The 27753-nt window shown below is 43.7% G+C and overlaps 1 protein-coding gene across 3 annotated transcripts in view; it reads left to right on the forward strand.

Annotated features, from left to right (window-relative positions):
* Positions 1 to 27753, forward strand: part of LOC127003683 (H/ACA ribonucleoprotein complex subunit DKC1-like) — an 84684-nt gene that overhangs the window by 6194 nt on the left and 50737 nt on the right. Inside the window, exons 2-5 of one of the 3 annotated variants that reach the window (XM_050870605.1) lie at positions 2773 to 2910; positions 5174 to 5284; positions 11889 to 11999; positions 14050 to 14198. In XM_050870605.1, coding sequence (XP_050726562.1) covers positions 2798 to 2910; positions 5174 to 5284; positions 11889 to 11999; positions 14050 to 14198 — 484 coding nt within the window. In that variant the 5' untranslated portion in view covers positions 2773 to 2797. The remainder of the gene's footprint in view (positions 1 to 2772; positions 2911 to 5173; positions 5285 to 11888; positions 12000 to 14049; positions 14199 to 27753) is intronic. The other 2 variants (XM_050870608.1, XM_050870606.1) reach the window with 2 other exon arrangements.

The following is a 27753-nucleotide window of genomic DNA, read 5'->3' on the forward strand; positions in this document are numbered from 1 at the left end:
ATGCGTCCCTTAACTATATAACATGGACGTGTAATGTTGTATTTTGGAGGGGTGGAGTCAATCTCCACAATTACCGTTTCATATCTTGTTTCAAGTGTGAATTAGAGAGCAATAGAAACTGTGGTAGAGAGTAAGAGAGAGTGTGAGTGTATGACACGGCTCACTCGCTGACAATGTGGAAGGCAGCGCTGCCAGGATGGCTAAGTTGCCCACTAAGCCAAACTTTCCAGCCAGTCAGGTGTGGCATTACAAGTGCTGCCTAGGCGCCACTGGAACACCTGGTTTGAACAGACTATAGTACCACTAACTCCATTCCAATCTGTCCTATTAACCCTAGAAAGGTATTCCCTAAAATTTTAATGTTCCAGGTATACGTGTGCCAATTAGAATCACTGTAGGAAAAAATAAAAATAAAATATAAAGACATGTTTTATTGATTATAAATGAAATTGTGGTACAAAAATAAGTTTTCCAGAGTAATGCTGGCTATGTTTTATACTAACAAAATAAAAAAATCTGACTTTTAGATCATTGACAAAAAAAAAATTGAGATTTTTTTTCATTAAAAAAAAATGAAATTAAGAAAAAAAATGTGCCCACACTAAACTAGAATGATGCTAGATGCCCCAGTCTGCCTCTCAACCCTGGGCTGCACAGCAATCCTGGTGCCTGGAATGAATAGAAATGGGTGATTCCAATTGGCCTCACTGTAGGAAAAAATAAAATATAAAGACACGTTCTATTGATTCTAAATGGTACCCTGGTACAAAAACAAGTGATCTGGTCTACTACTAGCTTTGTTTTATAATAACAAAATAAAAAAATCTGACTTTGACTTACCAGTTATTCTTATGGAGGGGGAGGGGGACATCACACACACTCACTGAGGAGTTCCCAGCACCAGCGATTGATTCCAGTGTGATGTCTGTTGACGGAGACATCACACTGGAGTTCAGTATCTTACACATGTCATATCAGGAATTGGTCGCGTTCGTTTTGTGGCCATGACTCAAACCCGCAAAAAAAACCCGTAGAAAATATATAGAACTAGGTTTAGTATATGGGTCATGGTTACTGATCAGCAATTTTTACTCACTGTAACACTCGGAAAATTCACGCTGATTGATCTAACATAACAGAACATGTGACTACTTTCCTTCACACTTTTTTTTATCGTAAAAATGATTCGGGTATACCCGTGCCAACTGGATACACAACTACTTATTATCATACTCGGAAACACTCACCCAACTGTTTTTTTCTTCCTTAATTCCCATCTTCATTCGTTTTATTTCTTTTGTTTGTAATCAAGAACGCTTTTTCTTTTTCTTCTTCCTTCCTTATTTTGTATTGTTGCTTTTTTCCTTCTCCTCCGTTTTCATTTCTTTTTTTTTCCTCCTCCTCCTCCTCCTCCTCCTCCTCTTCTTAAAAGCAAAAAAGTAACCATTCTTCTTCCTTCTCCACCTCTTCTTCCTTCTCCACCTCTTCTTCCTTCCTTATTTTGTATTGTTTTTTTTTTCCTTGTTTTCATTTCTTTTTTTTTTCCTCCTCCTCCTCCTCCTCCTCCTCTTAAAAGCAAAAAAGTAACCATTCTTCCTCCTCCTTCCCTTTTTCCTTCTCCTCCTCTTCTTCCTTCCTTATTTTGTATTGTTTTTTTTTTCCTTCTCCATTTTCATTTTTTTTTCCTCCTCCTCCTCCCCTTCTTAGGCAAAAAGGTAACCATTCTTCTTCCTCCTCCTTCCCTTTTTCCTTCTCCACCTCTTCTTCCTTCCTTATTTTGTATTGTTTTTTTTTTTCCTTCTGTTTTCATTTCTTTTTTTCTCCTCCTCCTCCTCCTCCTCCTCCTCTTCTTAAAAGCAAAAAGGTAACCATTCTTCTTCCTCCTCCTTCCCTTTTTCCTTCTCCACCTCTTCTTCCTTCCTTATTTTGTATTGTTTTTTTTTTTCCTTCAGTTTTCATTTCTTTTTTTCTCCTCCTCCTTCTCCTCCTCCTCCTCCTCCTCCTCTTCTTCTTAAAAGCAAAAAAGTAACCATTCTTCTTCCTCTTCCTTCCCTTTTTCCTTCTCCTCCTTTTCTTCCTTCCTTATTTTGTATTGTTGTTTTTTTCCTTCTCCGTTTTCATTTCTTTTTTTTTTCCTCCTCCTCCTCCTCCTCTTCTTAAAAGCAAAAAAGTAACCATTCTTCTTCCTCCTCCTTCCCTTTTTCCTTCTCCACCTCTTCTTCCTTCCTTATTTTGTATTGTTTTTTTTTTTCCTTCTCCGTTTTCATTTCTTTTTTTTTCCTCCTCCTCCTCCTCCTCTTCTTAAAAGCAAAAAGGTAACCATTCTTCCTCCTCCTTCCCTTTTTCCTTCTCCACCTCCTCTTGCTATTTCTTCTTCTCTTCCTTCTCCTCTTTATAATCCTCCACTTCTTTCTCCTTCCTTCCTTCCTTCTCATTGTCCTCCTTATAAGTATGATTGCCCATTCACCCTTCCCCTACAAGAGCAAGTGGAATACAGAGGATGGTAGATCTTCACTTTTTAGGATGAAGTATGTAACCACCAGCCTTTCTGAGCCAATCTTTTATACTTTCTCAGAATTTGAATCAGCTGTCCATGACTCCCTTCCTGTTCCTTATGTGCATCATCACCCTCTTATAATTATTGCTCCTGTGGTTATTTCTGTCATCACACTCTTCCCTAAGGTTGTCCGAGAAGTGTATCAATTATTTTTTATCTTGCTCCCACCTTTGATGTAGAGCCACTTAGTCATCATCTGCCTTCCTTTTCTGCAGGCCAGCACACAGGAACAGCTGCCTAATGAAGGACTCCACTGAATTTCTGAAGATGGAAGTGAAGGAAGAACCAGTGGACCAGCAGGGGTCATCCAGCCACCTCCCTTCCTCCTCCTCAGCAGGGGTGGATAGGGTCAGGTGAGCAGTCTTGTCTGACCTTTCATTTACCAGATGTTGGAGTTATTTGACAAATTCAGGGTACAGGTAACTCGGTGCAGTGGTTAGCACACTTGGCTCACAACCGAGAGAGCCTGGGTTCGATCCCCGGGGGGAGTGGAAAAATTTGGGCGGCTTTTCCGATACCTTATGCCTCTGTCCACCCAGCAGTGAATGGGTACCAGGTATTAATCGGGGGTTTTGTCCCGTCTCCTGGGGTCTGTTCCCTTCTCCTATAATTTCTTCCCCTTCTGTCTCTCTCCGGCATATGACCACAGATGTTGCACCCACTAAACCAAACTTTCCAACTGTTCCCTTCTCCTATAATTCCTTCCCTTTCTGTCTCTCTCCAGCATATGACCACAGATGTTGCGCTGACTAAACAAAACTTTCCAACTTTTCCCTTCTATAATTCCTTCCCCTGCTGTCTCTCTCCGGTATATGACCACAGATGTTGTGCTGACTAAACAAAACTTTCCAACTTTTCCCTTCTATAATTCCTTCCCCTTCTGTCTCTCTCCGGCATATGACCACAGATGTTGCGCCCGCTAAACAAAACTTTCCAACTTTTCCCTTCTCCTATAATTCCTTCCCCTTCTGTCTCTCTTCGGCATATGACCACAGATGTTGCACCCACTAAACCAAACTTTCCAACTGTTCCCTTCTCCTATAATTCCTTCCCCTTCTGTCTCTCTCCGGCATATGACCACAGATGTTGCGCCCACCAAACCAAACTTTCCAACTTTTCCCTTCTCCTATACAGGAAATCCCCGATATACGAAAGCTCGATGTACGAAAATTCGGATATACGAAAGTGAAAAATATAGGACAATTTTCGGTTCACGAAAGACATGCCGCATATCTGAAAAAATCGACAGTTTCCGCCCACTGTTTAGTACCCGATGTCTATATCGGTCTCCAGCGCCGTCAACAGCCTCACGCTTTTCGCGCAGTGATTAGGCAGCAAGTGTCCATGTCAGTCCCCTCCACTTCAACGCTCATCACTTAGCGTTGCCAGTTTGTGAACCCCTTGCTTGACTCGAATCCGAAACACATCCCAGCCAGCGTGAGAAGCGTGAGGGTGATGGAGGGGTTGGGGGGCTTGGAGTGGTGCGGTGGTGTACTGTTTGGCACGTGTTTGAACACGAGAGTCGAAACTGGCCTTTCACAGCTTGGGAAGTAAACATTGGCAATGTTAAGTGATGAGTTGTAGTGACGAGTTAGAGGGGATTGTCCTAACATATGTAATGCATTTCTATAACAGTAAAGGAACAGGAAATGGTAATTGTTTTTAATTATTTATGAGCCTTGCGTTTCATTGTATTGTGAGTAGTAAATTGCTTTTAAGCATAGTTATATTTAACTTTTTTTTTTTTTTTCTTGCGCTTTTCCATAACCCCCCTATTTATTAACAATCCTATGGGGGAAATGGCTTCGATATACGAAAAATCGATAAACGAAAGGTTTTTTCAGTCCCTAACCCTTTCGTATATAGGGGATTTCCTGTAATTCCTTCCCCTTCTGTCTCTCTTCGGCATATGACCACAGATGTTGCACCCACTAAACCAAACTTTCCAACTTTTCTCTTTCCTATAATTCCTTCCCCTTCTGTCTCTCTCCGGCATATGACCACAGATGTTGCGCCCACTAAACCAAACTTTCCAACTCTTCCCTTCTATAATTCCTTCCCCTTCTGTCTCTCTCCGGCATATGACCACAGATGTTGCGCCGACTAAACAAAACTTTCCAACTTTTCCCTTCTATAATTCCTTCCCCTCCTGTCTCTCTCCGGCATATGACCACAGATGTTGCGCCGACTAAAGAAAACTTTCCAACTTTTCCCTTCTCCTATAATTCCTTCCCCTTCTGTCTCTTTCCGGCATATGACCACAGATGTTGCGCCGAATAACCAAACTTTCCAACTTTTCCCTTCTCCTATAATTCCTTCCCCTTCTGTCTCTCTCCGGCATATGACCACAGATGTTGCGCCCGCTAAACCAAACTTTCCAACTTTTCCCTTCTCCTATAATTCCTTCCCCTTCTGTCTCTCTCCGGCATATGACCACAGATGTTGCGCCCACTAAACCAAACTTTCCAACTTTTCCCTTCTCCTATAATTCCTTCCCCTTCTGTCTCTCTCTCCGGCATATGACCACAGATGTTGCACCCACTAAACCAAGCTTTTTCTCCAGGCCCTTGATGATACATGTGTTGGAGTATAATGTGTTCTCTCCTCCTTCCACAGGGGTCCTTCAGGGGATGTCAAGGAGGAGGATGTCTGGGTTAAGGATGAGCCCATTGAGGAGCTGGACACTGTCAACACCACCACCTTCACTCCCAAGCCTGAAAGCACTTGGTGAGTACTAAATGACTCACCTTTGTCCAAGAACTCTTGCAGAATCTTGTGTTCCGGTGGCGCCCAAAGTCCAAGAGGTGCAAATACTTTCTGCATCATGCAAACATTGGGACGAGGCCAGACACATACAGTCACCTCTCGATTAACATGAGTTTAAGTAACGCACTTTTGATTTAACACAAATTGATATTTAAGGAGATACGTTTAACCATGGAGGTAATAAGGGTGGAGAGGCCCACAGTGCCAAGCGCGCTGTACTGGTGAGTGAAGGCAGTTTTCGTGGCCTCAGTTCTCAAATCGGCCGCCATATTGTTCAAGCCGTGAGGTACGAATACGAGGGTGGAGCGCGCCTAACATGGAGGGCGCTTGGCCTTAGAGTTAGAGTACTGCATCCATGGAGTACCGTAATGTTTTTATTTTCTCTTCTTACTGTTTTCTGGCACTTGAAACTGCAAGCGTATGAAAAAAAAAAAAATTGTAATTTATTAGTGTAAATATACTGTAACAGGTAAGAAAATACTGTACATGACATCCAAGAAGCGCGGTAATGTATTCTTGATCACCCAGCAATGCAGTGAGGACAATTCATCACCAAGATGTGCGGTCTCCTTTACGTATACAAGTTAGAAAATTGTAAGCGGCCAGCATGTACTGCCAGGCTGCCACACGAACCCTCGTGAAATGTCACACGCGGACACGTGGTCTGGCCGGCCGCTCATGGAGGTACATCCATGTGGCCGCTCCTCTCAGGCTTGAACAATATGGCCGACTGACAGTTTAGTGGCTTCAAACTGCAAGGCTCCATGCCCCCCCTGTGTTTAACCCTTAAACCGCTGCAATCGCTTATTTAATCAAGTCTCTCCGATCCCGTGACGCTGTGATCGCTTATATAATCATGAATTTTCCTGCCGTATGTATTGAGTTTTCCTGGCGAGCTTCCTTTTGAATGTGTTCTCGTGATCGCTGGCAACTCAGTCATACCTTCACCAGAGCCTGAAATTCCATGGTAAGGCCCTCATTCAAGTGTTTGTGGAAATGTAGGAGGCGCCTGGAAACTCTCCTGACCCGCTGGGTAGTAATCTACCATAACATAATAGAAAACGTGGTAGTGGAAGGGAAAATGGAGGTTGTCAAGGCAGACTATATTATAAATTTTGAATTATAACTTGAATATAATACGTAACAGTAAGCTTCTTTGCACACAGGTGTGTGTGTGTGTGTGTGTGTGTGTGCGGAAAGCCCCGGTTGTCTTGGTTCATGGTGTAAATCAGATTTTTTTTACATCATTATAGTTCATTACCTGATTGAGAGAGAGAGAGAGAGAGAGAGAGAGAGAGAGAGAGAGAGAGAGAGAGAGAGAGAGAGAGAGAGAGAAGAAAGGCGAGCTGGCAGGAAGATACGATAGGCCTGTAAGTGTGAACACACACACACACACACACACACACACACACACACACACACACACACACTCCATCCCGCCCTTCCTTCACTCATCCAAACACTCCGTGTGTGTGTGTGTTTGTGTGTGTGTGTGTGTGTGTGCCCTATACGTGTAATGGCAACGTGGGGCTTTCTCGGAGGGCACATAGCCCACGAACCTACACAATCCAGCGACCGATTCTCCCCTACGGTTTCACACAGGTCGTCGTCTTCTGAGTCAGGTCATTCGGCCCATTCCATCATCCGACGAAGGAACCTGGGAATGGTGAAACGAAAGAGAACGGGAACAGAGACCACAACACACTCAAGTGTACCTGAAGATGACGACACCACCATCAAGGATCTTCTGAATGAAGCCAAGAAGATCATGGAGAGGAGGGAAACGACAGGGGTGGAGGCTGAAATTCAGGACTTTACCACGTACCTCTGCTCCAGGCTTCGCAAAGTGGCGCGAAGGAATCACAAAGTTCTGTTTCCCCAGATCCTGGAGTTAGTGTCACTGTTGGAGGAGGAGCCTGGTGATGAGGTTGGGGAAGGCAAAATCGACGGTGAGAAGGTACTGTCTCGACACTCCACACCACAGCAGCCCGCACAGCCTCCACAGCAGCACTACCAGCCACCACAGCAGCAGTATCAGCCACCACAGCAGCTCTACCAGCCACCACAGCAGCCAGCACAGCCTCCACAGCAGCACCAGTCACCACAACAGCCCGCACAGCCTCCACAGCAGTACCAGTCACCACAACAGCCCGCACAGCCTCCACAGCAGTACCAGTCACCACAGCAGCCATACCAGCCACCACAACAGCAGTATCAGACACCACAGCAGCAGTACCAGCCTGTGTATACTGTGCTGTCAACACCAAAACAGCAAATACCTCCTAGCCCTGCTCCAGCTCCTGCAGCAGCAACTGTGACTACCAACCCTTCGCCCTTCACATTTCCTGTTTCGCTGGAAATGATGGTACCCTCCGTCAAGTCTCCCAGCGTCGCTAGTATCTCTTCCTCCAAGTCCGTCCTGGAGACACCCAAGGTGACCAGACCAGTTGACAATCTTGACAGTGATGAGGACGACGACTAGTCTCTACATACTAAAATTGTGAATGTCATCATTATGCAAATGTAAATTCTATATAAGAATAATTATGTAAAAAATCGTACCATGTATTTTATATACCTACCTTGCATGAAAATGTAGTTGTAGAGAACTTGAAACTTAAATAATATAATAAAGATAAAGTGACAAGGTTATAACATTCAAATAAATCACTATAAAGATACATGTATGGAAATATAATACAAGCAGGTACAAACAAAACTATTTATTCATGAAAGTTTACAGAATTTGTTTAGACTGAAGGTCTTCCCCTTGGATACACCACCCGATCTTGCCATGAGACTTGGCCGACTTGCGATGTGTAGTAATGGGATAGATAATCTCTGATGTCCTTTGCTCTGTTGGTGTAGTTGGATCCCCTCCTGTTCATCAAGCCCACCATCAGATTTTTTTCATCCCTCCACATGCCAGGTACCAGGTTGTAGTTGCTATCTTCTCTGTCCACATCGCCAAATGCATACGAGTAGCGGTCGAGGATGAGGTTGTGCAACACACAACCACACACTGTGATGAGTTTCACCACTGATGGCCTTTGTTGCATGGTGGTACCAAACACTCTGAAGCGCATCTGGAGGAGACCGAAGGAGTTTTCCACCACTCGGCAGGCACGGGACAACCTGTAGCTGAAGATCCTCTCCTCGTAAACTTGTGATTGGTGGGAGTATGGTTTCATCAGGAATGGCTTGAGGGCGAACGCATCATCCCCTACAATATGGTACTGGATTGAAGTAGTAGCATTGGGGAGTGGTGTGTCGTCAGGGAATGTGATGTAGTTTTTGTTGATGGCGTCATGCAGGTTGCATTTCTGCCACGTTCCTCCATCGCCAGCACCTCCCTCTGCTCCGACATCCACGTACAGGAATTTGTAGTTTGAATCAGCTAGGGCCATCAACACAATGCTGTGAAACTTCTTATAGTTGAAAAATAGGGAGCCGGTATTGTTGGGCTTCTTCATTGCGACGTGTTTGCCGTCCAGTGCACCCACACAGTTGAAATAGTTCCATTTCCTTGCGAAGCCTTCAGCGACATTATTCCACTCATCCAAAGTTTTGGGGCACTTCAGACATTCACCATACGCGTCGATCAGGGCCTGGCACACTTTCGGTATGAACAGGCAGATGGCGCTTTTTGATACTCGAAAATTGTACATTAAACTTGAGTACGAGTTTCCCGTTGCCAGGTATCGCAGGGTGACTGCCAACTTCAAACCAACAGGTAGGGGGAACCTCATTTTTGTTTCCGTCTTGGCTAGTACTGGAGTAACTCGATCGACCATCTCTCCAAACAGTCCTGGTTCGATCCTTAGGTAATTTTTGTAGCCCTTGCGGTCTTCTCTGTGCAACTCCTGTAGCAGTTGTTCATACTCTCCAAACATCTGTCTCCTGCAAAGCCATTGCCGACACCACATCCTCCTGACTCTTCGACTTGGTCTTGCAACAGGTTGCTGTAGACGTCTGCGTCTCCTTCTGCTGAGCAGCCACATAGCAGTAATTATCACGAACAGGCTTGTTCCTCGTCTTCTCTCTCTGTCCATGATGGGTGTCAGTCGAGAAGTGCCTACAGTAGCAGCCCGTGACCTCTATATATTATACCCCATGCCACTAATTATCACGATATTTCAATGTAGCAGGCACGCTTTGGCACGAGGTGACAGGTGTGTGCGTACCCCACCGCGCCCTCACCGTGGCTCGCCGCGCCCTCACCGTGGCTCGCCGCGCCCTCACCGTGGCTCGCCGCTCCACCCCGCCGTGCCACGCCGCGCCACGCCGTGACGTCGCCGTGCCATTGTGTCACGGTGTGTTGCGCACACTGTCATGGCGATGCCAAAAATGGACCTTTAATTGTGTGGCGTGGTCACGCCAGTCGCCCGTGACCACGCCGTGAGCAAAACGCCGTAAGTGTAAACTTACCTTTAGGCCTCTCTCTCTCTCTCTCTCTCTCTCTCTCTCTCTCTCTCTCTCTCTCTCTCTCTCTCTCTCTCTCTCTCTCTCTCTCTCTCTCTCTCTCTCTCTCTCTCTCTCTCTCTCTCTCTCTCTCTCTCTCTCTCTCTCTCTCTCTCTCTCTCTCTCTCACAATGCATGTATACGCATAGAGAGAGAGAGAGAGAGAGAGAGAGAGAGAGAGAGAGAGAGAGGAAAACAAACAAACATATGCAGAGAGAGAGAGAGAGAGAGAGAGAGAGAGAGAGAGAAGAACACATTTAGAGGAAAACAAACAAACATATGCAGAGAGAGAGAGAAGAGAGAGAGAGAGAGAGAAGAACACATTTAGAGGAAAACAAACAAACATATGCAGAGAGAGAGAGAAGCCACGCGGTCAGATGTCCACCGCTTTCACCCGCTCTACCTCATTCTACCCGACATGTCACATTTTTCCCGCACTTTGGAAAGCGCGCGAATTTTTAGGGCCTATTATTTGCTCTAATTATTCATGTACCACTCAGGATTGCTGTAATACATCAACTACATTTTTCTCATTGATGACATACTATTAGATTTATATTTTCGCTTTTTATTATAATGTTAATATTAACTAGCGAAGGAAAAATATCCGGCTCCGTGGTTTAAGGGTTAACTAACGCGATATGTTCGATATAACACGAGTTTCATTGATGACGTCACGCTCTATGACGATGAATGTTTCTCTGGGGTGCATTTGAGAGAGTGACTTGGGACGTCCCGGGCACCCACACCACCCGGGACCCTCTATCAAACGCTTCTGTGCACCTCTCAGTTAAGCCTCGTCGTTGCTATGGTAACAGCGTCTCACTGGCAGCAGAATGGCATCCGTTGCTCTCTTTCTAGCTGTTCTGGCAGCAAACTGGCGTCCACTGTTCTTCCTGATGACGTTTAAACATGCATCACAAGCTGTTCTGGACGATGAGCTCCTTTCCTTTGTTTGAATAGCCAGAATAGGCACTGGAGTATTTTTTTTATTTTGACTACCTCTACCGCAGTAATGCACACCGCGTACCGCACGGGGAAAGAAATGGAACCCCACTACCCCAACCGCACTACTCCGGAAAAAGTACCGCACTACCGTAACTGCACTACTCCGGAAAAAGAACCGCACTACCCCAACCACACTAGTGATTTTTCAGTACCGCGCCACCTCTGCTCACCCCCACACCACTGGGCCTGGAGTGGTGCATGGCCAGGCAACATCCGGGTTCCCACAGTTTACCTTCCCCAGGTTTCTCCAGGTACCCATCGGGGGGCTTCGTGGTGCAGTGGTTAGCACACTCGGCTCACAACCAAGAGAGCCCGGGTTCGATTCCCGGGTGGAGTGGAAAAATTTGGGTGGCTTTTCCGATACCCTACGCCCCTGTCCACCCAGCAGTGTACCAGGTATTAATCGGGGGTTGTGTCCCGTCTCCTGGGGTCTGTTCCCTTCTATAATTCCTTCCCCTTCTGTCTCTCTCCGGCATATGACCACAGATGTTGCGCCCACTAAACCAAACTTTCCAACTTTTCCCTTCTCCTATAACTCCTTCCCCTCTTGTCTCTCTCCGGCATATGACCACAGATGTTGTGCCCACTAAACCAAACTTTCCAACTTTTCCCTTGTCCTATAATTCCTTCCCCTTCTGTCCGGCATATGACCACAGATGTTGTGCCCACTAAACTAAACTTTCCAACTTTTTCCCTTCTCCTATAATTCCTTCCCCTTCTGTCTCTCTCCGGCATATGACCACAGATGTTGCGCCCACTAAACAAAACTTTCCAACTTTTCCCTTCTCCTATAATTCCTTCCCCTTCTGTCTCTCTCTGGCATATGACCACAGATGTTGCGCCCACTAAACCAAACTTTCCAACTTTTCCCTTCTCCTATAATTCCTTCCCCTTCTGTCTCTCTCCGGCATATGACCACAGATGTTGCGCCCACTAAACCAAACTTTCCAACTGTTCCCTTCTCCTATAATTCCTTCCCCTTCTGTCTCTCTCCGGCATATGACCACAGATGTTGCGCCCACTAAACAAAACTTTTTCTCCAGGGCCTTGATGATACATGTGTTGGAGTATAATGTGTTCTCTCCTCCATCCACAGGGGTCCTTCAGGGGATGTCAAGGAGGAGGATGTCTGGGTTAAGGATGAGCCCATTGAGGAGCTGGACACTGTCAACACCACCACCTTCACTCCCAAGCCTGAAAGCACTTGGTGAGTACTGAATGACTCACCTTTGTCCTGCATGGCATGTTTTTGCAGTCAACAAAGTCCAAAAACTCCTGCAGAATCTTGTGTTCCGGTGGCGCCCAAAGTCCAGGAGGTGCAACTGCAAACATTGGGACGAGGCCAGACACATATTTCCTTGTAGACACCACACACATGAGTGCTCCCATCCAGTGTGTTGTAGAGGTTGTTGTGGAGCTGCTCATCGCACTTGTGACGTGCCAGTATGTCGCCCGGCCTTTAAGCCTCTCGCCAGCGTTGCCAGATTATCGTATTCACCACTTCGTCTTTATTACTTTTAAGCCTCAAACTCTCGTACCTACACAAATAACGACAGAAAATTGAAGTTAGCGTTAAAACTCCTATTTATTGATGTTTGTTTGTTTGTTTTTGCAGTCGTCATTGGTCAGAAATTACGAAAATGCAATGCGATGAGTACGATAATTTGGCAACGCTGCCTCTCGCACACCAATGAGTTTCATAAGTTTTCTTTCTGATACCTCATCTGTTGAGAAGCATTTGTGACATATCTGCGTGCCTTGCGTAAACCTGCTTTGCATCCAGTTTACAGCCCATACAAACCCATGAGTAGGCACATATCATATACCACTAGACTCGCAAGGAATTTATCTGTAAGGTTATTACATAAAAAGCATGTAGTGAAGGTCTTACAATGAGAGGATTGGATGGGAGTAAGGAACACTGCAGAGAGGAATTAGTGTGTGGGATGGTTGTGTCTGGAGATGGTGAAGATCGGCCACTGAAGGAGTTGAGGGAGAAGGCAGCAATGGAGAGAGCAAGGATGCTTGGTTCAACGTGAGAAAAATAACTATTAAGGGGAGCCAGAAAAGGTTCATGGACGTACAGAACACTCACAAAACATGTTCAAGATTTTATAAGCGATACACGGACTGTTACATAGGGCCACTTTCACAGTCGTTTTGTTTGTTTTGATCGTTACTAATGGTGGCGATCGACGCTATAGTTTTCCACGTGAAACTGACCTATGGGGTAGTGGCGGCTGCAGAGGAAGGGAGAGGTGTTGAGAGTGTGTGGCAAGGTGTGGGGCTAGGCTAACCCCACAGCTGCCACTACCCCATCGGCCAGTTTTAACCCGGTAGCAGTGGGTTTCCCTAAGCGAGAAAAATGAGAAAAAATCATCACTCACACAAACCATTTCATAATATATATCAAAGCATTTGTGATCAGCTTATTTATCTATTTTGGGGGGTTTAAATCGTGGCACAAATTTGGCCCGTCGCTGCTACCGGGTTAAGTGGAAATTCTAATGCGTCGATCGCCGCCATTGGTAACGATCAAAACAAACAAAGTGACTGTGAAAGCAGCCCATAGTGGTGGTTGTATATAACCTTTACATTATGGCGATTGTATATATAAGTGCGCTACCACACGTCCCACCCGTACGGGGATCATATATATAATGATCACACTCTACGCTCCCTACGTTTCAAATACACCGCCAGTTCTTGACTCAGAAGAATGGTGGAGGCATCTGGCATCCGTACACACTCATTCGTCTCAGCCTACCGAAGGCCTCAGATCATTTTACACTCTTGTTGGGAATACATCTGTCATGTCTCGTGACGCGTCAAGCAGTTCCTCTGTCCGGGCGGAAGTACAGCACGGGAGAATCAAAGTGACAGTGACTCTGATGACTGCTGTGGTACTGACATTGACAGAGGAGGGAGGGGCAAGTAGAGAAAAAGAGAGAGAGAGAGAGTGGGGTGCTTCCACGCGACACGTCACGGCCACGAGAAAATGCGCAATATTTTCAGCTGTCATAACTTTTTTATTATTATTAGGAGAGAAGTTTTATTACTCCACCATATATACTTGATGAATATGCATTTATTGGAAAGACACCATTTCCACCTCTTTTAAATGTCTAAATTTTCCCCGTGCACACCATCCAGATAAATATATCGCCACCCGTACTCTAAGGGTTAAGGAACATAATTCAGTATAATAATGCCGAGGTAAACAAGCAGCACTCATGACTACTACTACAATCTCTTAGGACCGAGGACTCTGGTGCCCAACACACTCCCCACACAGCTGAAGGCAGCACGGCACGGCTGCACGTGGCCGCTGCAGCGCTGCCACAGGAGCCAGCCGCAGACCAGGACAACAGCGGCTCAGACACCGATGAGGCGGGTCAACTTGAGGGTGAGTACGCTGAAGACATGATTAACTAAAACCTTTGTCACAAACTTGTTTCCGGATTCTTTACTGCACTGGTCCTTTGCAGTCTCTGGACCCAGAAAAGGAGCAGTGCTTAACCCCTTCGCGCCGGATGTTCAAAAAGCCCGCCTGGCTGATATACGGCGTGCATGGCCGCGCACGGGAAACCTGAGGCGGCATGTATCTGCTTATCGCCTCCGTATATTATGCTGCTGAAAGCCCTCATTACATGTATCCCGTACTTGCAAAGCAGCATACACGACGAGTCAACATATACCTGCTTTGCATAATATAAATTGCGTCAACGCGGAAAAAAAAAAATCGAAATAAAGAAAGGGGAGAAAGGGGCAAGGGGGAAAGAAATAGAGAAAGCAGATGATTGTGTAGAGGAGGAAGAATGTCGAGAAATTATCAGCAAATACAACTCTGTTATCATCAGTCAGAGAGCTGCCAGATACTGCTTTGTCATCACAGACAATGTATGTGTGTACGTGTGTGTGTGTGTGTGTGTGTGTGTGTGTGTGTGAGAGAGAGAGAGAGAGAGAGAGAGAGAGAGAGAGAGAGGCAAGGAGTGGTGGTGTTGGCACCTTGGTGTCTGGGAGAGAGAGAGAGAGAGAGAGAGAGAGAGAGAGAGAGAGAGAGAGAGAGAGAGAGAGAGAGAGGTGGGCGAGATGCACCGTTGCCAGATTATCGTACTCAGAGCCTCGCATTTACCTATTTCTGAGCCATAGCAATTGCCAAAAGACACCAATAATTATTATTTTACCGATATCTATTTATATAGGCAGTTATTGGGGTCGAGGAGGCAGTTTTTGGGTTTCAAATCGGCAAAAATAGGAGGTTGAATACGGCAATCTGGCAACGTTGGCGAGACCTGATGGTGTCGGCTCCTCGGTGTCAGAGAGAGAGAGAGAGAGAGAGAGAGAGAGAGAGAGAGAGAGAGAGAGCCAATGAGACTTCCTAATTTTAGACACAAGGCGGGAAGAAGGCGGTGCATACTGTAGCTCATTTTTTGTGATTGGTGGGAACAAGGATGGTGGGAGGAGCAATAGGATTTCAAGGACAGCATATGGCGTCTTTACTTACTAACCAACACAAAGTACGGGACAACTCAATAGAAGAAGAAACAGAATAGAAATATAACGCCTACGTAGGCGTCATCGTATATGCTACTGGGGCTTCATGACGTCTACGTAGGCGTCATCGTATTGAAAGGGTTAAGACAAGGGAGCCTTCCAATTCCTACACTTTCTATATTTGCTTGGAATTAAGTCATATCTATTCTTTTGACTCACCAAAATCCTTTCCTTAGTAGAAAATGTCAAAACCTTACTTTTTGGCAAGGCTTTTTCTGGCACCTAGCTAAACATATTTTCAACCTCTTTCACTTATGGTGGCACTACAGCCCTCACCTTTAACCCAGTAGCAGTGGAGACCATGTTTCTTGATGGTCCCTCCAAGAGAGAAAAATGAGAAAAATCACCCTCACACAAACCATTTCATAATATATATCAAAGCATTTGTGATCAGATTATGTATCATCTATTTTCGGGGGTTTATATCATGGCACAAATTTGGCCCGTCACTGCTACACGGTAAAGCCACAAATTTGGCCCGTCACTGCTACACGGTAAAGCCACAAATTTGGCCCGTCGCTGCTACACGTTTAAGCCACAAATTTGGCCCGTCGCTGCTACACGGTAAAGCCACAAATTTGGCCCGTCGCTGCTACACGGTAAAGCCACAAATTTGGCCCGTCGCTGCTACACGGTAAAGCCACAAATTTGGCCCGTCGCTGCTACACGGTAAAGCCACAAATTTGGCCTGTCGCTGCTACACGGTAAAGCCACAGATTTGTCCCGTCGCTGCTACACGGTAAAGCCACAAATTTGACCCGTCAGCTACACGGTAAAACCACAAATTTGACCCGTCGCTGCTACACGGTAAAGCCACAAATTTGGCCCGTCGCTGCTACACGGTAAAGCCACAAATTTGGCCCGTCGCTGCTACTAGTTAAAGCCACAAATTTGGCCCGTCGCTGCTACACGGTAAAGCCACAAATTTGGCCCGTCGCTGCTACGGTAAAGCCACAGATTTGTCCCGTCGCTGCTACACGGTAAAGCCACAAATTTGACCCGTCGCTGCTACACGGTAAAGCCACAAATTTGGCCGTTAACTGCTACGGTAAAGCCACAAATTTGGCCCGTTGTTGCTACACGGTAAAGCCACAAATTTGGCCCGTCGCTGCAACACAGTAAAGCCACAAATTTACCCGTCTGCTGCTACGGTAAAGCCACAAATTTGGCCCGTCATGCTACGGTAAAGCCACAAATTTGGCCGTCGCTGCTACACGGTAAAGCCACAAATTTGGCCCGTCGCTGCTACGGTAAAGCCACAAATTTGGCCTGTTGCTACACGGTAAAGCCACAAATTTGGCCCGTTGCTGCTACGGTAAAGCCACAAATTTGGCCGTTGCTGCTACGGTAAAGCCACAAATTTGGCCCGTTGCTGCTACACGGTAAAGCCACAAATTTGGCCCGTTACTGCTACGGTAAAGCCACAAATTTGGCCGTTGCTGCTACGGTAAAGCCACAAATTTGGCCCGTTAACACTGCGGTAAAGCCACAAATTTGGCCCGTTGCTGCTACATGGTAAAGCCACAAATTTGGTCCGTTGCTGCTACATGGTAAAGCCACAAATTTGGCCCGTTGCTGCTACATGGTAAAGCCACAAATTTGGCCTGTCGCTGCTACATGGTAAAGACACAACTTTGGCCTGTCGCTGCTACATGGTAAAGCCACAAATTTGGCCGTCGCTGCTACACGGTAAAGCCACAAATTTGGTCTGTTGTTGCTACACGGTAAAGCCACAAATTTGGCCTGTCGCTGCTACACGGTAAAGCCACAAATTTGGCCAGTCGCTGCTACATGGTAAAGCCACAAATTTGGCCTGTTGCTGCTACATGGTAAAGCCACAAATTTGGACTGTTGCTGCTACATGGTAAAGCCACAAATTTGGCCTGTCGCTGCTACATGGGAAAGCCACAAATTTGGCTGCTACATGGTAAAGCCACAAATTTGGCCTGTCGCTGCTACATGGTAAAGCCACAAATTTGGCCTGTCGCTGCTACATGGTAAAAGCCACAAATTTGGCCTGTCGCTGCACATGCTAAAGCCACAAATTTGGCCCGTCGCTGCTACATGGTAAAGCCACAAATTTGGCCTGTCGCTGCTACATGGTAAAGCCACAAATTTGGCCTGTCGCTGCTACATGGTAAAGCCACAAATTTGGCCTGTCGCTGCTACACGGTAAAGCCACAAATTTGGCCCGTCGCTGCTACATGGTAAAGCCACAAATTTGGACTGTTGCTGCTACATGGTAAAGCCACAAATTTGGCCTGTCGCTGCTACACGGTAAAGCCACAAATTTGGCCTGTCGCTGCTACATGGTAAAGCCACAAATTTGGACTGTTGCTGCTACATGGTAAAGCCACAAATTTGGCCTGTTGCTGCTACACATGGAAAATGTTGCCACTTTCACTTCTCCCAAGAGGAAAAGGGGAGTGAATTGGAGAGACTGCCACACTCTGCACATAGTAGAGCAAGTTGATTTAAGGAAGACCATACTGAGGGGCAAATTCAGCCCTAGTTTAACATACAATGACAAGCGGGCAGCGTGGGAGGAGGTGACAAACAGCCTCAATTCCACGTTTGGGCTCAACCGCAGCCAGGCAGAAGTCGAGATGGAGTGGCAGAACACCAAGACCACTTCCATTCAACGGCTTTCTGCTATGAGGGAAGCCCAAAGAAAGACAGGTGAGTAACAGTGGCAAATTTTGTAGTATTGATATATTTTCGTTATGTTCGTATGAGGATTAGTAAGCAGGCTAAAAGTGGACAAGGAATTTGCAATGATCCGTTTGGAGATATTTGTTCTGTAGTGCATAATTAAATAGTAATCAATTATCTAGAAATTAAAGGTAAATATGGAGAGTCACTACGCACCTCTAGTTTTACTGCTGCATCATACATATACTGCATCCAGAAGTGATGATAGAAGTAACAGGTATTACTGCTCTCCACTTCAACAAACTTAAAACACCTGGTAGTGGGGAGGAAATTGTGGGGTAAAGGTATTGCAATAGTGCTGTCTATCTGAAATGAAGCGTTTCTGTGATCTACTTACGGGGAAAATATACATTTTCTAAATGAATCCCCCGATAGCATTGCTGTGGGGCAGTGCCGTTTTGATGGATGCCAATAAGTAATTGTATGTTTACATTCATTAGCAGAAGGCATTATGTGGGGTGGGTTCAGGGGGTTAAGCCCCCCCATCAGGGGTTAGGTTATGTAAAGTTCAGTTGGGGTAGTTTAAATATGCACCCCCACCTTTTTTTTAATTTCAAGTACTTGAGGCTTCATATTATGGTTGAGAGACATGTATTTCGTCCCTTAAATATAATATGGAAGCGTAATATTGTATGTATTTTGGAGGCACAGAGTTACTCCACAATTACCTGCTCTTCCTTCTAGGTTTGGGTTGACCAGGCTGTGTGTTAAGATTAATTTGGACCTTGTTACAGGTGGTGGCTCAGCGGTGGATACCTCGCTGGGTGACATCACAGAGGTAGTCCTCCGAGTCATCGGGGAGGACAGCAGTACAGTGAGGGGCATATCCAAAGGGATATCCCAAAATGACACAGCCCTCATGGAAGCAGACTTGTAAGTACAGTAAAACCCCGATTATCTGAAAGCGGATTATCCGAAAAACTGGATTATCCGAAATTGATCTGGATAATGCAATTAAATTTTTTTTTTTTCTATACTAAAACGTTATAAAATATCAAAAATAAATAAAAGTAACTACATATGTACTATATTAACACATTTAAAATTGATAAGAACAGTTAAAATGAATATGCTTTCTAATACGTATTGCCGAAATAGCTTGTAACGAATAGATCAATGTATTAAACAAAAAACATTAAACAAACTCTCAACAACACCACGTCCGCACCTTCGCCCCAGCAAGGACGTAGGTGCGGCGAACGAACAAACTACTGCACGACTACTCTCACACCGTACTCTCAAGACAACGACACAAACACGACTCCCCTCTCCACTCCATGCCACATTCCCCTTCCAACATACGAGTTGTGCGATAATATGAGTCATCATACTGTGTCTCCACCTGCACGATGCATCAAGGTCACACTTGCAAGCTTGCACAACCATTCACAATCGCACTCTGCAACATTCACAATTCAGATCTGCAACGCTCACAAGTATCAACATACACTGGTCCAGACAAGGAGACACACAGACAAACATACAATAAAACATTTACATCACATGTTTTAAGCGTACTACTTTGTTTAGCGTAGCGTGTGTTTGTTTGGTTTCATTGTTTACATCGTCAGTCGGCGGCAGTCGCGTCACACACTTCACACTGGGCAGTCGCATCGCGTTCTACCTGTGCTTCGACCTCACTTCTTCAAAGTGATATTCATCCAAACGAGAAAGCAAGACACAATGCCGACGATCAAAATGGCGTCCATAAATCCGGATTATCCGAAAAATCGGCTTATCTGAAAGAGGCTTCCCCCCTTCCATTTTGGATAATTGGGGTTTTACTGTACTACTGTTTGATATAATTTTTTTTTATGAAAATGTATTCTTTAAAAAGAAGACATTTGATTTAGACGTTCTCTTTGCACCCACTTCAGGTAAAACAGTTTAGCATCAACTTTATAAAACTTTATATAATACGCCTCCGTGGTCTAGTGGTCAGCGTGCCTGCCTACTACTCTGCAGGCCCGGGCAGTCTGCGTGCAGCGCACCCAGCTGTTCATCCTCCCTTTCGGGCTGGTCAACAAATGGGTACCTTTACCTCTATGTAATTACCCAATGCTGATGTGTGGGGGGTTCTGAGTGCCTACTGCTTGATTTATAAGTTATTTTGGCAGGTGTTATCATGGTAGCCTAGGCCTGGTACAGTGTCAGTTAACATGCCTAGCTCAATCTTGCAGCCACAGTTTTCATTCCAGAATCACCCGTAGATAATTAATTAGCGGGGTGCTGATATGCATAGGCACTCAGCATTTCCTTCTACAGCTTATTTGTTGCTTATTTGACTCCGTCATTAACATAAAAAATGTAACTAAGAATTTGTCATTCATGGCAGTTCAAACTTTTCTTTTTTTTCATTCTCCTACTAAGAAGTATTGTGCTCAGTACATAGTGTATTACTGTGCATTTTTTAATGCAAATTTCTTTTTTAGGGATGACGCTGCCTCCAGCACCAGCAAGGTGGCTCGTCTTGAGCCGCCGCCACCTGGAATGGAACCCAGCCCGGCCAGTGAGGCTGTAATGGTAAGGCAGCTCTTGCTTGGCCCACCTCCACCTCCAGTACCTCCTCCCCTTCCATCCAGCTGCCCCACCAGCAGAGAGGCTTTAGTCATATGCAAGGAGGCAGTAGAAGTTTCTTAGAAAATTTGTGCTGCATACATAGTTATTAAACATCCAAAGTTAGAAGTACAGGAAAAATAGTAAGAACGTTAATTTCTCTATTTATAAGTTTACTCTTTCTGTTCCCTCACAGGCAAGTGGGACGGAACTGTACCAGACGAGGGTAACACAGCTCGTCCTGGGACCACCTGCACCTCCACCACCTCCTACACCTCCTGTGCTCAATAGCACTCTGAATTCTGATAACCACAGATTGGCCATAGCCTACAAGGAGGCAGTTGCAGCATACAAGCGAATAAGCGCTGCATACGTTAAATCATTAGAAAACCGAAGTAAGAGGTATAGGAAAAATAGCATCATTGAGAGTATATTTATTTATATATATATGTTTATTCTTACTTTTCCCCCACAGCTTATCCTACGTTTATAGGGAAGTGGTGATCATAGTAAATACTTAACACATTTCAATTCAGTATAACAAAATTATAACGTACACCACAAAATTGCAGTAAACGTGGAAACATCAATTTACTTATAATGCTATGCTTCGTATTAAGTCATGCTTGGTACCTGCACCCCACTTTACAGCTTGATTAATCTCTGCACCACATATGTGTGCTTCTTGCTGTGTCCTGCTTAATCATTTTACAAAGGCGTCATATGGACTGAAGTTTTGTTTTCTTTCCAGATAGTGGTCCATGGCTGCCTAATAAATAAATACAATTGTATAAGTTAAAAAAAAATATATTTTGTTATGCATTTAAAGTGAATTTGGTTATTTTTTCATCCTCCTAGAAAAAAAACTTTAGCGTGTGTGAAGGAAAGTGACCTGGCGTAGTTAGGTGGAGGTGACGCTAGATCAAACCCCTCTTTAGGCAGCAACCCTGTATGGCGGTGAGAGCTGAATGGGAAGCCGGGTAAAGGTGTTGACGTCCCAGTGTAGTCTGCTCACTCCTCCACGCTGGTCCTCCACATCATGTTACTTCGAGCCCTTGGGGAGATGGAGCAGGGTCCGAAGCGTGTTCCCTCGACCTCGCCCCGAGCACACTAGCGACTTTGTAGAGCCACAAGTGGCTGCGTTTTGTGGCGGGGATATTTTCTCCCATAGGTTCCCATTGTTTTCAAGCTTTGCCGATCACACTTGTGTCTGTGGCTCATGACTGTGGCAAGCTGTCGCTCGTCCCATACAAACAGCGCATTTTGTGGCGGCGTTTGTATGACTGAGCACACTAGCGACCTCTGGCGACCACATGTGGCTGCTAATCAGTGATGCAGGAAACTTCGTAGAGGTGAGGTGTGTGTTGTCCCGCTGTTCAAACAAGGTAAGTTATTAAGCCCCAATAAATTGTACTTAGCATTCTTTTTTTTCAGTGTGAAAGGTCAATATTTATTTATAAACAGACAAACCATACCTAATACATAACCTTCCCGTTTTCAACGATAAGTTAATAAATTTAAGTTATAAAAAAGTACAATACAAATGAAATTTTAAATTCAGTGAAATATTAACGGACGCAGTTTTTCGCATGTTTTTTAAAGTTTTTTTTTATTTAATCATTTAATCAAATAAATTTAATCACTGCTAAGTAAGATATCATTGGCGTTATTATGTCATTGTAATCGTATTTAAAATGTGTTTCCCACATTTGGCATTATTTTAAATACCATTTGTTATTGTCTGCAGAGTGTGACTTGACAAACTTGTACTCCGGGCTGTACCTGCCATGGCTTCATTCGGCTTTGACACAGAGCGATTTATTATTGAAATAGAAGATAGGCTAGCGATTTGGGACGTGCGCCTCAAGGAATACAGCAACAAAATTTTGAAAGCAAAGGCATGGGAGGAATTGTGCTCTATATTCGTACCCAACTTCAATGAGTTGGATTGCCAAGGAAAAAACAAAGCAAGTAAGTATGACATTTCATATATCTCAACCCTCGATTTGCCGGACCTCCATTTGCCGGATTTCGGATTTGCCGGACAAGAGTCCGTGGGGGAAAAAAAAAAAAAAAAAAAAAAAAAAAAGTCCGGGACAAATCGATTTCAAACTACCGCGCAGACAAATCAGGCACTAAGTTCGCAAATCGGCTAGGGCGACATACACGTCTAGTACTGGACTGTACACAAGTCTGCCGCGTCACACGAGTGTTGTGCTTACGTGCTTGTCGTGGATACACCTCTTCTTCACAACGATGTGCATGTTGTAGAAGGTAATATATTATATTACAGGACAGTATAGGACAGCTGTGCGAGGTGTAGTCCGGGGGTGGGTTGTGTTTCCCGGACATATATAGGGTAAAGTCCGGCAAGGGGGTAGACCCCCGGACATTTTCCATTGCCGGACATTTGCCATTCCCGGACAAGCCTTCCCCCCTTTTAGTCCGGCAAATCGAGGGTTGAGTGTATTTATATTCACAATATTTGATATTGTAAGTCTAGTATTTCATACATAGCTGTATAATAATGTATATTTAATACATAAGTGACACAAGAAATAATTTAGAAAAAAGTTTGTAACACATTACATCCTTTACTATGTCACACATTGACTTGCCCTACACTCTGTTCCCAATCATTCTATCCTGCCACGACACTGATCCTATGCTGGAAAAGTAGTCCGAGAACTTTTCTCTTATTGTTATAGCGGATCGAGGGCATCCTGCTTGTATTGCACCATCACCATCAGTCAGACCTACAACATTCAGTGTGTTTTCAAAATGTACACCATCCCTTTCTCTTACAAAGTTGTGTAAAGTGCAACATGCCCTGATAATGTTTTCGGCATTCTCAACATGTAAATCCAGTGGTCTATGAAATATGCGCCATTTATTTGTGAGAATGCCAAATGCACTTTCGATGTATCGCCTCGCTCTTGATAAGCAATAATTAAAAATTTTCTTTTTGTGTTGGAGATTTTTTCCCCCATACGGGCGTAGCATGTGAGTAGAGAGGCCAAAAGCTTCGTCGCCAACGCAACGAAGGAAGTGGGTCCCCATTCGTTTACACTGGTTTATCGCTAGGAATGTTCAGTGTATTTTGCTGCATTTTTTTGTAGAGGTTACTGTTTTTGTAGATTGAGGAGTCTGATGCTTTACCATAAGAACCGACATCTATAAAAGTAAACCTGTAGTTTGCGTCACATACAGCTAACAACACCATTGAAAAATACTTCTTGTAACAAAAGTAGTTAGAACCACTGCCCGTTGGTTTAATGAGCCTCACATGCTTGCCATCGATGGCGCCTATGCAGTTTGGAAAGTGTGCTTCACAACGAAAGCCTTCTTCAATTTTCAGCCATTCTTGCTTTGTTAATTCTGGGAAACATAGGTCGTGTAGATACTCCCTTATCGCCTTGCACACTTCTTGCACGATCCCTCTAGCGGTGGACTTCCCACACCGGAAAGTGTAATGTAGTTCAGATGAGGAACACCCTGTTGCTAAGAACCTGAAAAGAACATTTAAAAATCGGTAAATTTATAGAACTACCCAATATTCGATAGCGGACTATAACATCGTTTTTCTTATACTTCAGACAATTCTAAGACACCTTTCTTCTATGGTATTTCTGCCGCAAATTAGCCGTTAATGAGATATATCCACTTCTAAAGAAATGTTCTGCTATTTATAGCAAGTATGGCTACCTAGTGCATAGGACTACTTGCGCTAGAGGATGTTACATATTATAACATGAAACTCATTTCACTCAGATTTTGACGCGACTTTAATTTAACCCGACAAATAATAATACATGAGAAAACGTTGTGCTATCATTGAAATTTTATTCATGTAGTTATTTTTGATGAAGCTAGTGTGTAGACTAATAACTTTATAACTAATCTTTACATCTTCTTACAGCTACAGATCTACAACGGAAATGGAAGAGTATGGAAACAGCATCGGTGTCATCTCAAACTAGCAGTGATCATGGGGGCTCTTCATCTTTAGCTGACAACATTCATGATGAGACCAATATTGCTGTAGCAGAGCTTTTAAAAACATCCAAAAAATTTGGTAATGAGGATTCAGTCTCAGCTCTTAAAATGTTCGTCCAGAGGCTAAGATCTGTTAAAACCTCAAATCAATTTAACAGCTTTCTTCACACTGTGGGTGTGGGTGTGTGTGTGCAAAAGGGAGCTGGACGTGGGAAGATACCCGTTCAGCCTACTTCAATTACCAGGCGATCAGAGGGTATGCCAAGAGGAGCCACGCCTCTTGGTAAAGGACGTCGCCCTCTACACTGCAATATGCCCAAGGCTAAACGTCCTCGAAACCTAGCGGAAAATGTTAGGAACAATGTGGCCAATGCCAAATCACATGGTAGTGGTCACTAAGTCATCCTTCTCCTGAATCTCATGCTCTTTATATTTCTGCCAGAAATCATGCCAAACCTGATCTCTAATTAGCCAAAAACTCCTTCATCAATAGAAAATATCAAAACCTGTTACCTTCTAACTCCCCTCGTGATTTCTGGCATCTAGCCAAAAAAATCTCCAATTTCTCTTCTTCTTTCCGTCCTCTATTTCAACCCGATGGGTCCACATCAGTCACTTTCTATCTCTAAGGCTGAACTCTTTGCTCAAACCTTTGCCTAAAACTCAACTCTGGCTGATTCTGGTCTTGTTCCTCCTTCTCCACCCAGCTCTGACTATTAAGATTCTTTGTAATTATGTTTTTCATACCCTCTCTGGATTTAATCTTGGAGACTTGCGGACCTGAAGGAGTCCTTCCTATTGTTCTCAAAATTGTGCTTCTGAGCTCACACCTGCCTGGTAAAACTTTTCCATTTCTGCCTACCTAAATCTACTTTTCCTTAATCCTGGAAGTTTTTACTCATACAGCTTGTTCCTAAGATGGGTGACTGCTTCACTTTGGGTGTGGCAATCTAAGTGGGCTTTTTTGTTTATCAATCAATTTCTTTTAGTTTTGCCCTTGGCCACCACACATAATGTAAAAAAAAAAAGTACGTATCATTTGGTACTGCACTACAATGTACGCTAACCCATACTCTGCATCGCTCCAAAATCCTTTTAAACACTAATTCCAGGCTCACACTGATATGCTTCCATTTTTTTGTACCATTGGTGACCAAATTGAATGGTATTACCACTGTAAATTAGGACTGTTAATTAAGTATAGCTATTCTGAAATTATGATGCTTGTTTTATTTGTTGCTTTAGAGTACATCGGCATGATCCAACCCATGTCAACATAAGTTGAAGATGTAAGCAAATTATCCTAATAAATTGTCTAATTTATACTCAAAACAGGATAACGAATATTTGCATTAGTAATGAAAGTTGAATTATTTATGCAATTTAGAACACTGCTTCATTTTACTGTTTGATATACAATGCTATTATTAAAAAACATGCTTAATGAAAAAAATAAAGTTAACAATTCAGATATGTCATGACTCACATATTCAATTATACATCAGGTATTATTTTAGAAAACTCAACAGAAGTAGTAACAAGAAAAGGAGTTCACTATTACAAGATACACCTTATTCTAAGATATTTCTTTCTTCTATGCAGTTTCCATCTTTGATTAGTCTTAAGAAGTACTGATAATGCATAAAATTTACCCTAGAAGTAATTATCCTTAGAACAGCAAGCTAAAAACCAGGCAGAAGGGAGGGCTATGAACATCAAGCAAATTGTGGGGTAAAGGCACGTATTTTACTGATTATGCACATGTTAATTGAGCACTTGATATGTATGTATATTTTAGAAATAATGCTGAAATGCGATTCTACCCCAGATTACTGGGAGGTCGCCATTGAACGCTCCACTCTCTAGAGCAGTAATGCGTTTATATTATTTGCAATTATATTTGATTCCGTATTTGTAGTATATATTACATGCAATAGATTGATGCTCTTATATTTTAGTTCTATCATGATGCTCAGCTGTGATATTGTTTATACATGCAATTTTGTGGAGTTAGCGACTTAATGCCAGGTTGTGCGTTTTCTAAAATTATACTTACACATCACCCGAGGTGCACCATAAGGTTGAGATACGCGTAATGATACTACATGAATGTTAAGGTTAAATTTGTTGACATGAGCGAGAGAGGCAGGTGAACTATGTAGGTATTATTCTAATACTAATTGTCTATTTAGCATGGCACGAATAAAATAATAATTGACAATAGAAGGTTAAATTTGTTGACATGAGCGAGAGAGGCTGGTGAACTAAGTAGGTATTATTCTAATACTAATTGTCTCAGGCTAAAAAGAGAATGCAGACTTATTTAGCACGGCACAATTACAATAATACTTGACAACAGAAGGTTAAACTTGTTGACATGGACGAGAGAGGCAGGTGAACTAAGTAGGTATTATTCGAGTTAAGCAGAGAATGCAGACTTAATTAGCACGGCACAATTAAAATAATACTTGACAACAGAAGGAGGTTGTAAATTATATTAAAGAACACAATTAATGAAATACGGGTAATGAGGCAGGTGAACTAAGTAGATATGATTCTAATACTAATTGTCTAGGGATAAGCAGAGAATGCAGACTATTTACCACGGCACAATTAAAATAATACTTGACAATAGAAGGAGGTTGTCAATAATAGGGAGAAAAGAACACAATGAATGTTACAGTGATAAAAAAAAAGTCAAGAGAGAGGTGTGGATGGACGACAGCGAACTTTGTTTACAAAATGCCATGGCAATAAATCCAGTCACCACAATGGATTATTATACCTTAAACGTCATATCTATCCATCACTGCATCCATAAAATAATGAGTAGCAAATTTATAAACCTAAAAAATATGCGCCCATGTATTATTAATGCCTAAATAGGGTACAAAATTGCATGTATTGAATTGTATAAACACGAATATGTGAGCTGGAATTATAACCAACTGGCCATACCCCAACAGTGTTCCCACGTAAGGCATATCACATTAGCTGCATAGCAATATAGTTTTTACGTGACACTTCCCTAGGAGGAACTGCCCAATGACAGAAGGTATTTTATATAAAATAAACATACACTGCTTAGCGATGCATGTAACGGAAGGAAGGTTTAGAGGCTTTATTTTGGCATAGGTGTT

This window comes from Eriocheir sinensis, chromosome 26, assembly GCF_024679095.1.
Source record: "Eriocheir sinensis breed Jianghai 21 chromosome 26, ASM2467909v1, whole genome shotgun sequence".
Taxonomy (NCBI): domain Eukaryota; kingdom Metazoa; phylum Arthropoda; class Malacostraca; order Decapoda; family Varunidae; genus Eriocheir; species Eriocheir sinensis.